We start from the raw sequence: 14,030 nt of genomic DNA, 5'->3' as shown, positions 1-14,030 counted from the left end.
TCAAAAATTACAAAAACCTACAAATCATCATAAATTTCCAAAAAATAATTTTGAAATTAAATAAAATAAAAAATTTGCGAATTTAGAAAAATCATCATAAAAAATGCCTAACCTCTTCAAAATAATCATCAAAAATATAAATCCAAAGAAAAAAAATTGCGACAAAAATAAAATTAGGTGCATGTAAAGAAAATAAGAAAAAAAAAATAATGAAAAAGAGAGATCATACATCAAGAGATGCAAATGAATTGAAAAAGTCCTTTAAAATAATTCACGCTACATGGCGCTTGCAAGAGATAAATTTGCGACGAATGAAAAAAAAAAAAAAAAGAAAATAATAATAAAATAAGAAGTATCTTGACGAATAATAACAGTCACGTCGCGTCTGAGGCGGCAGACATCAACGGCGTCGATTATCCATCGTACATGGGCATAATATTTCTTTTCGCGCGACACCCTTGACCCACATTAGAGCAACACTACTAACGACACGTCATCCAAAAAAATTACGTAATCTTTCCTAGTTTGAACCACACAGCATCATTTATAAACCCTCATGAGTACAATAATTACAATCAACGCGCGCGCGTTCACAGTTCAATGAACGATGCGTATGTCCGCGAGACAAAAACTTTCTTTTCTTTTGTCTCATATAGAAAAAAAAAAAAAAAACAATTCACAACCCTCTCTTTCATTAAAAAAAAAAAAAAATTAAACTCACCTTCAAAAAATCACGAAGCCACATGACCTCTGGCTTAGGATCGCCAACGACCTCGCACATTATGATGATCGTATCTCCTTCCACAGCATCAGTTGAAAGTGGTTTCGTAACAAAAAGAGGCTTCTGTGAATACCTGAAGATTGAAAATATATTAAATGTCTTTCAAAATTTATTTCATCTCATCACGATGATGAATTGAAGAAATTTATAGGATTACGTGAATTTAAGTGCTTGTCGCGTGTACAATTAAACCCTTTTAGCTTTTATCGAATTTAATGATTCTTTTTTGTCATTATACAAATTTCTCTAATTTAATTTTTATTTTTGCAATTTTTTAATATGAAAAGAAAATTTTTCTAACAATGATTTATTGATTATTGATCATTTTATCTAGTTATCATCAACAATTGATGTGAGCAATAATAAATCTATCAACTTATCAATCATTATTAATCATCAGTAACAAATTAATTTCAAAATTTAATCAGTTTTCTTTGCTTCTAATTTTTATTACAGTTGATGTTCATTTAATCGTTTCAAATTAATCAGTTAATCATCAACAATTGATCAGTTAATCATGAATAATTGAACAGTTTATCATCAACAATTGATCAGTTAATTATAAACAATTAAACAGTTTATCATTAACGATCAGTTAATTGTAAAAAAAATTAAACATTTGTCATTGATTTTTGCAGAAAGTTTTTGGCAATTTTCAAAAAAAAAAAAAAAAAAAATTGTAAAATACTAACGGAACTTCCGGATTGGATTCCATCATTGCTGATGATTCATGCAACAAATCTGCATCCACAGTGACCCTAGTTGAAGTCTCTGCTCTTCCAATTTCATTGATTGCTGTACAACTATAAATTCCTGCATCTCTACTAGTGATATTTCCCAAACATAATTCAACACCTCCATCATGATTCAGCGTCATTACAGCTCTTCTACTCGGTCGAAGACGAACTCCATCTCTATGCCTGGATTTACAAATTTTTTTGTATATTTTCAAATTTTAATTACAAAAAAAAAAAAAAAATACATACCAAACGACTCCAACACTTGGATAAGCTTCTATCTGAGCAGACATTCGCAATTCTTCACCTGGCTTAAGTGTATAAGCAGCATCCAATCCGCACGTAAATTCTGGAGCAATGTACGCGCGAATTCCTTTATCAACGACAATCATACAACGACACGAGACAGATCCATATAAATTTTTTGCTGTCGCCATATAACAACCTGAATCTTCCACTGATGATGAAGAAATTTCCAAAGTATGAAAATGTGACTCATTCCAAAATGCATGAAATCCTAAAATTAATTTTAATTAAAATTATATTCATCAATATAAATTAATAATTCCCTCACAGCACCAGATATCCTAGGATATTCCAAAAACATCCCTTGGATATCCTAGGGATACCCCAGGGATATCCTAAGGATACTTTAAGGATATCCAAAGTAGCGTCGGTTAGGATATCTTAGGGATATCCCAGGGATATCTAAGGATGTCCCTAGGACGTCCCAGGGATATCCTAATCATTTCCCCGGATATTATTCCTCAGGGAATATCCCTAGAATATCCTCAGGATATCCCAGGATATCCCAAAAATATCCTACGTAACGGTGGTTTGGATGTTCAGAGGATATCCTATGGACGTTTTCAGGATATCCTACATTAGTTTAGGATATCCTTTTGTTGTGAGGGTTAATATTATTAATAATTAACTAATTAATTTTGTACCATCTTCACGTATTTCTTTGCCATTTTTGAACCAAGTCACCTGCGGTTCAGGATATCCTAAAACTTGACATGTTAATCTAAATGGATAACTTGTCTGAACTCTTCTATCTCGTAATCTCATTGCAAATTGCGGAGGACTTTCCACAGTAGCTCCATCAAAATACCTTTAAAAAAAAATAATAATAATTTCCAATTAATTTCTATTCAAAAATTATTATTTCGAAAATTGAATATCTTTATATGAAAAATTTACCTGCTTTTTAATTTTTCATCGGCTTTTAAAATTTTTTCATCATTGACAATTATCACTCGAGCAAAGGTCGAAACTTTTCCTGCCTTATTTGAAGCTTTACAAATATATCTTCCGGAATCAGTCTCTTTTATTTTGCTTATAATTAACGAATACTTGGTACCACTGTGAATAATTGTACATCGTGGATCGTCATTAGGATTAATTCCATTATTTTCTCGATACCAATCAATTTTCGAGTCCCCTCGAACCTGGGCAGATTAAATTTCAATAAAATTTAGAAACAAATTTAATAAATCAATAAATAATATAATTAATAAATATTCATAAATTTATTCCAATAATTTTTGAAAATTACCTCACATTCCAATTTTACGGTTGAACCTTCTAGAGCTTTAATTTGTCCAGGGAGTATTTTGACAAATTCCGGAATTTCAACATTATCACTGATAGTATAGATTTCTTTGGATACTAAAGATTCACCCCATCCATAACGATTTCTGGGTGTTATACGAAATTTGTATTCACCACCAGATCGAAGATTAAAAGCATCAAATGAATTTATAGGACTTTCACCCAACTATAAATTGAAAAATTAATTATTTGAAAATAAATCTTACAAATTAAAAACAATTTATAGAAAATTAAAAACAATTTATAGAAAATAAATAAAAATTAATTTAATTTAAAAAAAAATTTCAATCTTACAAATTAAAAAAAAATAATTACCGTCATCCATCTTGCACCACCTTCTCCTCCAAGTAACCAGGCTTCAATTTTATAACCAACAATTGGAGCTGGACCTTTTTGTTCCGCTTTACCCCAACTCAATGATAACCAATTTCTACCACTGTCCAGAAGAATCGGTTCACTGCTGATTGGTCCTGGAAAATCTAAAGAAAATATATAATTTATTTTTCAAAAAAGCGCTACGTAATCTTGCATACATCTTATTATGTAATCAACTGTAAATCATCTCTTCAAAAAAAAAAAAAAAAAAAAATTATTTGCACCAATGTTATTTGTGCCAAACAAAATTTTTATTTCAAACACAAATATTTTGCTCTGACAAATATATATTTTTTTAAATATAATTTTTTTTTTTTTTTTGTATTTTTTGTTTCAAACTAAAAAGTAAATTAAAAAAAAATCATACTTTTTACAACACATGCAAATTGAAAATATACCTTGAAAATCCACCAATTCTTGACTCGAACATTTTCTATTGAACCACGAAAGTCGAAGTCGTTTTATTAATAAATTCTGTTTTTCATCAATAATAGATTCATGATCATTTATCTCATTATCCATCATGAAACATCAATTATATTCTATTCTATCCCTTAATTTGTGATTAATTTTTCACGCCATTAATTTTTAATGAAAAAATTTCAAAATTGAATAAAATTTTATTATTTAAAATTTAAATTGAAAAAATTTGCAAAATAAAATTTTATGATCACTTTCCATATTATATGTACAGATATATGAATTGACTACTCGTGGGAAAATAGGCCCCGCGTATTTCAACTCGAACTGAATTTCAATTTTGGAACACCGATGAAGTGACCGGGGGATATATATGACGGCGTCAAAAATAACCCGCGACTATGTGTGTTCCTTTAAATTGAGAACGTAGGTGGGATATATGCATTTTCTTGTTTATTTGCTAACTATTTTTATTGCTCTTTCTATATACTCATCTTTCACTTAAGTTAATAGTTTTTTGCGCCACTTCAATGCCATGCAATTATTACAATTTTCAAAATAACTTTTCAGTTCGAAATCATAAAAAAAAAAGATTTGGAGAGTTTAAAAAAATTTACCTTTTATAAACAAAGGAGTTTCTTCATTTTCATGTTCTTGGAGAAGATTTCCAGTGTCACCTAATATCGTTGGCGTCAATGATCTTGCTCTTTGTTTCACCTTTTTTGTTTTTTTAATTGAAAATAATTTTCAGAATTTTGAATATATTTTTAAATAACAAATTGAATTTTTAAAAATGAAAAAAAGAACGTACCTTTATTGAAAAAAATGCTCTATCACATCCGTAACGATTTTTCGCCAAAATACAATAAGTACCTTCATCTGATGGATTAATTCTACTAAGCGTAATTCGAACATAATCATCGATATTATCTTTACATGATCTTGGTCCATTGGTGATGTCACGGATTCCCTTCATCCACGTAACTATATAAATTAACAAAATAACAGAAATTTTTACTAAAAAATTGAATTTTTACTAAAAAAAATTTTTTTCTATACGAGAAATAAATATGAATGCAAAGAAAAAAAAATTCAAAAATAATAAAAATAAAGAAAGCTATTTTTGAAAAAAAAAGAAAACCCACCACGTGGTTTTGGAACTCCAGCCACTCTAAATGAAACAGAAACATCTTCACCGACAACAGCGGAAATTGTTTTCTCAGCAGGTCTAGAAATAAACATTGCTGGTTTTCCATTAGCGTCAAATTTCGTAGGACCGAGAACTTCAACATTTGCAATTGTGTCCGTTTGACCAAACGCATTTGATGCTCTACAAATATATGTACCAGCTTCAGATTCCGATGCTTCTGGTAAAATCAGCGTATGAACTCCTGATTCATTAAATGTACGAAATTTTGAACTTAAAATTCGTTCTCTTCTTTCATTATCACGACGTAACCACGTTACATTTGGTGCTGGTGTTCCTAATAATTTTTAATATATTAAATAAAAAATTTAAGGAGTGGTCCGATATTACTCAGGTATTTCCTCTATATTGACAAATATAATATTATATTATATTAATATTTGTCGATAGTAATAATAATAATAATAACGTTCAAAAGCCGAAAGGTATATGAACTATGAATAATAATAATAATAATAATAATAATAATAATGTTTGTGAACTTATAATGTTGACTAATAAAAAATTTAATAATTATTATTAAATATAACAATCAATATTGTACCTCCAACTTCAACCTGTAAGGCTATGGTACCACCAACAGGAACACTGTGATCCAAAAGATAATTAGAGAAACGTGGACGTCGTGCTATCTCTCTACAAGGCGTTCGATTTCTATCATCAAACAAAATTCGTTCCCTTGCACTCGTGAAACGCTGCTCATGACCTTTGAATTAGAAAATATTGAAAGAGACAATAGTTAGAAAAATTATATAAAAGATAAATAGAAAAAAGCTGAAGAAAAGAAGAAAATACCTTCAAAATGAACAACATGACGAATTTGATCAGTTCGCACGTCATTATCAGCACGACATACATATTCACCACTATCTGACGAATCTGGATTTGCAATTTTCAATCGACAAATACCATCACCAACGAAACTTTGACTGTAACGACTTCCTCGCAGGACAATATCATCCTTTAACCAAGTCACTGTCGGTGTTGGCTGTCCTCGAACTCTACATTCCAGAATCAACTCATGATCCGCGAATCTATAAGTATCTGTGAACAATTATCATTTGTTCTCAATAAAATTACAATCACTGATCATTATCATTATTCTATAATAGAATATTTCATTGATCATTAAAATTAGCAATAATTACCCAGACAGCACATAACATTGCGGCAATATTGCTGGGCAAGTTTCGCAATATTGCCGTGTAACATTACAGCAATGTTGCCACAACATTAAAATGTCCCACCTTGCTCAATATTGCACAGTAAGCTTTCCACAAGCTTAGGTCAAGGTTGCACCACAAGCTTGCAGCAATGTTACACGGTAACATTGCCGCAAGATTGTTCGGCAAGTTTGCATCGTAAGTTTGCTGTAAGATTCATGTAAGGTCGAATAGTAAGCTAGCTGCAAACTTAATGCTACAGAAAATTCTCGCCGTAGGCCATAAAAATAATTTTTTCTTCCATTAAAAAATAGCCAGATTTAAATGTTTTAATTCCATTTTTTATCCTATCTTTAATTTTTTTTAATTGAACAATTAAGTAAAATAAAATTTAAATTATGGATATTTTCTTTTTTGAAGTGACGTTCAAATATTATATAGCCAAAAAACTGACAATAAATTTAAGAAAAGTGCCTACGGCGAGAATTTTCTGTAGCATTAAGTTTGCAGCTAGCTTACTATTCGACCTTACATGAATCTTACAGCAAGCTTACGATGCAAACTTGCCGAGCAATCTTGCGGCAATGTTACCGTGTAACATTGCTGCAAGCTTGTGGTGCAACCTTGACATAAGCTTGTGGAAAGCTTACTGTGCAATATTGAGCAAGGTGGGACATTTTAATGTTGTGGCAACATTGCTGTAATGTTACACGGCAATATTGCGAAACTTGCCCAGCAATATTGCCGCAACATTGCCGCAATGTTATGTGCTGTCTGGGTAACTAAATATTAGGCGTTTTCGGCAGATGCTCCGGAATGCTCTAGAGCATTTTTTTGATTCACTGGATTCCAATGGAATTAATAGGTGAAATTCTCCGGAGTATTCCTGGAGCATCTGCCAAAAACGTCTATTAATTAAGAATTAACAATTTTAATCTAAATAACCTTTTATGGAACTTGTAAAAGTTGGTGGCAATGGTATAGCTTCAAATGCAGCGTAAACCCTAACGCAAGCCTCACTGCTTGATTGGCCATGAGAATTTTTCGCAACACAAACATAACATCCAGAATCTTCCGGAAGAACTGAATTGATCTCCAATGTTGCCAATCCATTTTCCAATTTAATCCGCTCCCGACTACCGGGACGTAGTTTTTCTCCATTCTTGGTCCAATGAACATCGGGATCTGGTTGACCGATCACAGTACAAGTTAATCTCAATCGTGAGCCATCCGCCACTGTACGATTTGTCAATTTTGTGCAGAAAAAGGGACATTTTGCACGATCAATGGAGCTTCTCTGTTAAAAAAAAGTTTTGATGAAATTTAACAAAAATAAAACCCAAAAAAAATAGAAAACAATTTGCCCTACCTCTGGTGTGCAACTTCTTTCAGTTGATAAATAATAGGCTGATGTATCAATTTCTGGAATTAGACTAGGACTTATGCTACCTGGTCTTCTTCTGGAATAATGAATAGTGGGAGAAAGATACATTGAACGTTCAGTGGGTCTTAAAAATGATGTCGAAGAACTGACTGATGATTCATAATATTTTGATGATCTTGAAAGTTCTCTATCGTAAGATTTATTTCGTTGATGACTACTTTCTAATGGTGTTAAATAATCTTCTCTACTTTTTCTTGAAGTTATTTTCGATGAATATTCTGTATTTGTAACTGAAGAATCAGTAATATCAGCTTTTGAATAACTTTCAGTCTCTTTTCTGATCCTATCTCTAACACTGGATTTATGTTCTTGACTTAAAGTTAACAAGGAAGAATCATCAGATTTGTACTCGAATAAACGTTTTGATTCATAATCATCTGTTCCTTTAGATTTATCAAGTTTTTGTTTTCTGCTTCCGGAATCTTGAGAATCATCAACAAATGATGAAGATTTAATGCTACTTCTTCGACGAATATCTTTTGTTGAAATTTTGGATGTTTTTGATTCTGATCCATTTTCCGTTTGAGATTTCTCGACTTTTTTCGAAGAAATCACTTCCTTTTCCTGATCAAGTTGTTTTGAATGCCGTCTTAATTTTTGTTTAGATTTTTCAGTGTCCGTAACATTTGAAATTTCAGAATCCTTATCAGTTTTTGATTTAATCAACACTTGCGATCCATTTTGTTCACTGTTTTCCGTTTTTAGTGATTCTCCTTCAACCTTACTGTTAGTTTCAATTTTCGATTGTTTCAAGGATTTTTTACGTTTGACTTTTTTTGGTTCTTCAACTTTCGATTGATCCTTCTCTTCAGCTGCTTCTTCTTTACATTCCTGTTCTTTACCATTTTTCAAATCTTCTTTCTGAACTTTCTTTTTATTTTTAGTAGCACACTCCTGTTGTTTTTCATCATTGCGTTCTACTTTATCTTTCTTAGAGAGTTCTCCTTCCTCTTGTGATTTTTTCTCTGATTCTTTTTCTAGCTGTTTTTCTTCTTTTTCTTTTATTAAACTTTCCTCCTCGTGCTTCACATTTTCTGCTTCCAGCTGCAAACGCTCTTCTTCATTTTTACGATCCTGCTCTTCTTTTTCTTTCTTTAAACGTTCCTTTTCTTCTTCCTTCTTCTTTTTCTTAACGTCGTGTTTAATTCGCTCTTCTTTTTCTGTACGTTCCTGCTCTTCTTTTTCTATCCTCAGACGTTCTTCTTCTTTTTTATTTTCTGCTTCTTGTTTTAAACGTTCTTGTTCTTCTCGTTCTTTCTTTAAACGTTCCCCCTCTTCCTTTTGTTTTTTCTCAGCCTGGCGTTGAATTTCTTCTTCTTTTTCTTTCTTTAGACGGTCTTCTTCTTGCTTCTTATTTTCTTCTTCTAGTCTTAAACGTTCTTCTTTCTCCTTGAGTGCCTGCTCTTCTTTTTCTTTCTTTAAACGTTCCTCTTCCTCTTTCTTTTTGTTTTCTTTTTCTTTTAACCGTTCTTCTTCCTTTTTACGTTCTAATTCTTTTTGTTCTTTCTTCAAACGTTTCTCTTCTTCTTTTTGCTTCTTCTCAGCCTCGCGTTTAATTTCTTCTTCTTTTTCCTTGCGTGCCTGCTCCTCTTTTTCTTTCTTTAAACGTTCCTCTTCCTCTTTCTTTTTGTTTTCTTTTTCTTTTAACCGTTCTTCTTCCTTTTTACGTTCTAATTCTTTTTGTTCTTTCTTCAAACGTTTCTCTTCTTCTTTTTGCTTCTTCTCAGCCTCGCGTTTAATTTCTTCTTCTTTTTCCTTGCGTGCCTGCTCCTCTTTTTCTTTCTTTAAACGTTCCACTTCCTCTTTCTTTTTGTTTTCTTCTTCTTTTAACCGTTCTTCTTCCTTTTTACGTTGTAGTTCTTCTTCTTCTTTTTTCAAACGCTCCTCTTCTTCCTTTTCCTTCTTCTCAGCCTCACGTTTAAATTCTTCTTCTTTTTCCTTGCGTCTCTGCTCCTCTTTTTCTTTCTTTAAACGTTCTTCTTCCTTTTTACGTTCTAGTTCTTCTTCTTCTTTTTTCAAACGCTCCTCTTCTTCCTTTTTTTTCTTCTCAGCCTCACGTTTAATTTCATCTTCTTTTTCTTTCTTTAGACGTTCTTCTTCTTTCTTCCTGTTCTCTTCTTCTAGTTTTAAACGTTCTTCCTCTTTCATTTTCATTTCTTCTTGTTCTTTCCTTAAACGTTCTTCTTCCTGTTTCTTTTTAATTTCTGCTTCTTGTTTGAAACGTTCTTCTTCCTTTTTACGTTCTAGTTCTTCTCGTTCTTTCTCTAAACGCTCCGCTTCTTCTTTCTTTTTGTTTTCATTCTCTTGTTGTAAACGCTCTTCTTCAATTTTACGCTCCTGCTCTTCTCTTTCTTTTTTCAAACGTTCCTTTTCCATTTTACGCTCCAATTCGTCTTGTTCTTTCTTTAAACGTTCTTCATCTTCTTTTTGTCTCTTCTCAGCCTCTCGTTGAATTTCTTCTTCTTTTTCCTTACGTTCTTGTTCTTCTTTTTCTTCCTTTAAACGTTCTTCTTCTTTCTTTTTCATTTCTTCTTGTTCTTTTCTTAAACGTTCCTCATCTTCTTTCTTTTTCTCCTCAGCCTCCAGTTCTTCTTTTTCTTTCTTTAGACGTTCTTCTTCTTTCTTCAAACGTTCCTCATCTTCCTTTTTCTTTTCCTCTACCTCGCGTTGATTTTGTTCCTCTTTCTCTTTCTTTAAACGCTCCTCTTCTTCTTTCTCTTTCTTCTCTGTCTCGAGTTTAATTTGTTCTTTTTCCCTACGTTCCTGTTCTTCTTTTTCTTCCATTAAACGCTCTTCTTCTTTCTTTTTCATTTCTGCTTGTTCTATCCTTAATCGTTCCTCATCTTCTTTCTTTTTCTTCTCAGCCTCCATTTCTTCTTTTTCTTTCTGTAGATGTTCTTCTTCTTTCTTTTTTGTTTCTTCTTCTTGCTTTAAACGTTCCTCTTCCTTTTTACGCTCTAGTTCTTCTTGTTCTTTCTTTAAACGTTCCTCATTTTCTTTCTTTATACGTTCTTCTTCTTTCTTTTTTATTTCTGCTTCTTCTTTTAAACGTTCTTCATTCTTCTTACGCTCTAGTTCTTCTTGTTCCTTCTTCAAACGTTCCTCATCTTCTTTCTTTTTCTTCTCAGCCTCCCGTTGAATTTGTTCCTCTTTCTCTTTCATTAAACGCTCCTCTTCTTCTTTTTTTTTCTTTTCGGTCTCAAGTTTAATACGTTCTTCTTCTTTACGTTCCTCTTCTTCTTGTTCTTTCTTCAAACGTTCCTCGGCTTCTTTTTTTCTTTGCTCATCCTCGCGTTGTTTTTGTACTTCTTCTTCTATGCGTTTCTGTTCTTCTTGCTCTTTTTTCAAACGTTCTTCATCCTCACGATGTTTTAATTCATCTTCTTCTTCCTTATGCCTCTGTTCTTCTTTCTCTTCCTTTATTCGTTTCTCTTCCTCACGACGTTTAATTTCTTCTTCTTCTTTCTGTTCTTTCTTTAAACGTTCTTCCTCTTGGCGTTTTATTTCTTCCTCTTTCTTTTTCCGTTCCTGTTCTTCTTTTTCTTTCTTTAGAGGTTCTTTCTCCTTATCTTCTTCTTCCTGCTTTAGTCTCTCTTCTTCAATTATACGTTGATGCTCCTCTTTTTCTTTCTTTAAACGTTCTTCTTCTTCCTGTTTTGTACGCTCTTCTCCTTTTTTACGTTCAACCTCTTCTTGTTCTCTTTTTAAACGCTCCTCTTCCTCATACCTTTTTATTTCCTCTTCTTCTTTTATCCGTGCCTGCTCTTCTTTTTCTTTCTTTAATCGTACCTCTTCTTCTTTCTTTTTGGTTTCTTCTTGTTTTACACGTTCTTCTTCCTTTTTTTGTTCTAGTTCTTCTTCTTTCAAACGCTCCTCTTCTTTTTTTTTCTTCTTCTCAGCCTCATGTTTAATTTGTTCTTCTTTTTCTTTCTTTAAACGTTTTTCTTCATCTTTCTTTTCCTTTTCTGATTCTTCTTTTATACGTTCTTCCTCCTCTTGATTTTTCTTTAATTGTTCATCTTTTTCTTTTTTCAATCGTTCTTTCTCTTGCTTATTTTCTTCTACTTCCTGCTTTAAACGTTGTTCTTCCTCTTTTTGGTTTTGTTCTTCTAATTCTTTCTTCAAACATTCTTCCTCCTCTTTCTTCTTTTTTTCTACCACACGTTCATGTTGCTCTTCTTCCTCCAGTCGTTTCTTTTCCTCATCTTTCTTCAAACATTCCTCTTTCTCCTTTATTTCTTCTTTCTGTTTTATATGCTCTTCTTTTTGTTCTCCATGTAAACGTTCTTTTTCCTCTTTCTCGCATTTTAGTTGATCCTCTTCTTTACTTTCTAGTTCTTTTTCTTTTTGTAAATATTTCTCATCTTCTTTTTCTATATTTTCGTCTTCTACTTTTTTCAGCTCCTCCTGAACTTTTATTTTCTTATCACCGTCTTTTGTTTTTTCTTGATTATGACTATGTTCCTCTTTCTTTAATTGTTCCTCTTCATTTTTCTTTATCAATTTAATCTCATCTTTCATTTCCTCTTTCTTATCAGTTTGTTTGAAATCTTCGTCTTCTTTCTTTATCAATTCTGCTTCTTGTTTCAATACTTCTTCGTCATTTCTAATGGATTCATCTTCTTGATCTGTTTTGCTGAAAACCTCTTCCTTTGATTTTTCTTCCTTTTCTTTCATCAATTTTTGTTCAGCCTGCTGCCTTAAATTCTCCTCTTCTTTTACTTGTTTCCTCTTTTCTTTGTCATGTGACTCGAATTCTTCTTCTTTTTCATGATCTTTATTACTATCTACAATACTCTCTTGCACTTCACAATGCAATATATTATCCTCAGACATTAATTTTTTTTTATCTTCTATAACAATTTTTTCTACAGCTTCTTGCTTCATAGGTGATAATTCATCCAATATGTTATCTGATTCCTGTTCAAGAAATACATTATCTTCCACTAAAAGAGCAAGAGATTCTCTCAATTCCTGAAGAGGTTCAACTAATACCTTTAATTTATCTGCTGTTAAAGTATCTTCTTCCATACCAGATGAAGCTTCAATTTCGACTGCCTGTTGTATTTCCATAGCTGGTAAATGTTCACCCAATTTCTCTAAAGCTTTTGCTAAATTTTGCAATGCTGGAAAACTCTCTTCCTGCCATGTAATTTCTTTAGAATTATCTTCTTCTGATAGAGTTAATTGCTGAATTGCCGCTATTGATGACTGTAATTCCGTTAATTGCTGAACAACCTCAAAATGTAATATATTTTCATTTTCAACATTTGCCTCATCAATATTCGCAGTTTCTTCTAAATTTATCTGCTCATCAATAATGGTAGCTATTGATTCCTTCAGGGCATTTAATGGTCCATCCATTAGAGACCAAAATGCAACAAGACTCTCTTTTCTATCTAACTGTTGCACTGATGATGATGATGGTTCTGAAATATCAGTTTCCAGTATCATAGCTTCGTTAAGTAGAATTATTTTTTCTTCTTCTTCTTCTAATTTTGCCTTTTCCTCATCATGAAGTGTAGCTGTTTGTTCCTTTACAACAGTCAATTGATTCTCTGATACTTCCGATTTTGGAATAGCTCTCGCAACTTCCAACAAAGCCTCAGTTTGTAAATTCGATATTTCAATACATTCATCAATAATAGTTTCAACAGTTGTAAATACAGTTGGAACTCCATCAGTCTTTTCTTTCGAAACATCTTCTGCCTTCTGATCATTATCTTCATTTTTGACATTTTTTGTACTTTTTATTTCCTCTTGTTCAATATTCTGTCCACTTTCTCTAATAATAAATCCAATTGTCTCTCGTATATTCTTCAAAGGTACCAATACAGCTCCCAAAGTTTCAATATTTGATAACTGTTGACTTTCCCTATCATCAATGAGATCTTTGTGCAATGTCGTTAACGATGATTCAAATTGTGACACAGCTTCCTGTAAAAATTTCAACAAACATAAAGAATTTTTTGTTACTTCACATTTTTCATTTTGTTGATTTTCTCGCAAAACATTTAGTGATGAAAGAAGTCTATCAGCTGGATAAATAAAACCTTCAACAATTGCTTCCTCATCAACATGTTGATCAGAAGTTTCATTTAATTGAGTCTGAGCTATTTGAAGTTGTTTTTGTAATGTCTCTAATGGATTTGATATAACATCAAACGTTCCCTGATCAAGATTTGTTTGAAGATTTGTAACCGTATTCAACAATTGGTCCAGTGATGAAGTGATTCTCGTCTGAAGTGTTCCAATGCAACTGGCTCTTCGACTGTACTCCGCTTTGCTG

The 14,030-nt window shown here is 32.2% G+C and overlaps 1 protein-coding gene across 4 annotated transcripts in view; it reads right to left on the bottom strand.

Annotated features, from left to right (window-relative positions):
* Positions 1-14,030, bottom strand: part of LOC127281934 (titin homolog) — a 54,517-nt gene that overhangs the window by 21,216 nt on the left and 19,271 nt on the right. For all 4 annotated transcript variants that reach the window (XM_051305959.1, XM_051305939.1, XM_051305930.1 and 1 more), the window contains 14 exons: positions 7,667-14,027; positions 7,243-7,594; positions 5,930-6,178; positions 5,679-5,840; positions 5,073-5,411; positions 4,739-4,911; positions 4,545-4,644; positions 3,448-3,611; positions 3,077-3,298; positions 2,722-2,969; positions 2,469-2,632; positions 1,768-2,035; positions 1,474-1,701; positions 722-854 (listed from right to left, as the gene is read on the bottom strand). In XM_051305959.1, coding sequence (XP_051161916.1) covers positions 722-854; positions 1,474-1,701; positions 1,768-2,035; positions 2,469-2,632; positions 2,722-2,969; positions 3,077-3,298; positions 3,448-3,611; positions 4,545-4,644; positions 4,739-4,911; positions 5,073-5,411; positions 5,679-5,840; positions 5,930-6,178; positions 7,243-7,594; positions 7,667-14,027 — 9,163 coding nt within the window. The remainder of the gene's footprint in view (positions 1-721; positions 855-1,473; positions 1,702-1,767; positions 2,036-2,468; positions 2,633-2,721; positions 2,970-3,076; positions 3,299-3,447; positions 3,612-4,544; positions 4,645-4,738; positions 4,912-5,072; positions 5,412-5,678; positions 5,841-5,929; positions 6,179-7,242; positions 7,595-7,666; positions 14,028-14,030) is intronic.

This window comes from Leptopilina boulardi, unplaced genomic scaffold (genome assembly GCF_019393585.1).
Source record: "Leptopilina boulardi isolate dan_hultmark-lab unplaced genomic scaffold, ZJU_Lbou_2.1 LbouV2_114, whole genome shotgun sequence".
Classification (NCBI taxonomy): domain Eukaryota; kingdom Metazoa; phylum Arthropoda; class Insecta; order Hymenoptera; family Figitidae; genus Leptopilina; species Leptopilina boulardi.
The sequence above is the reverse complement of the archived record's forward strand: the minus strand, read 5'-3'. Positions and strand labels throughout refer to the sequence as shown.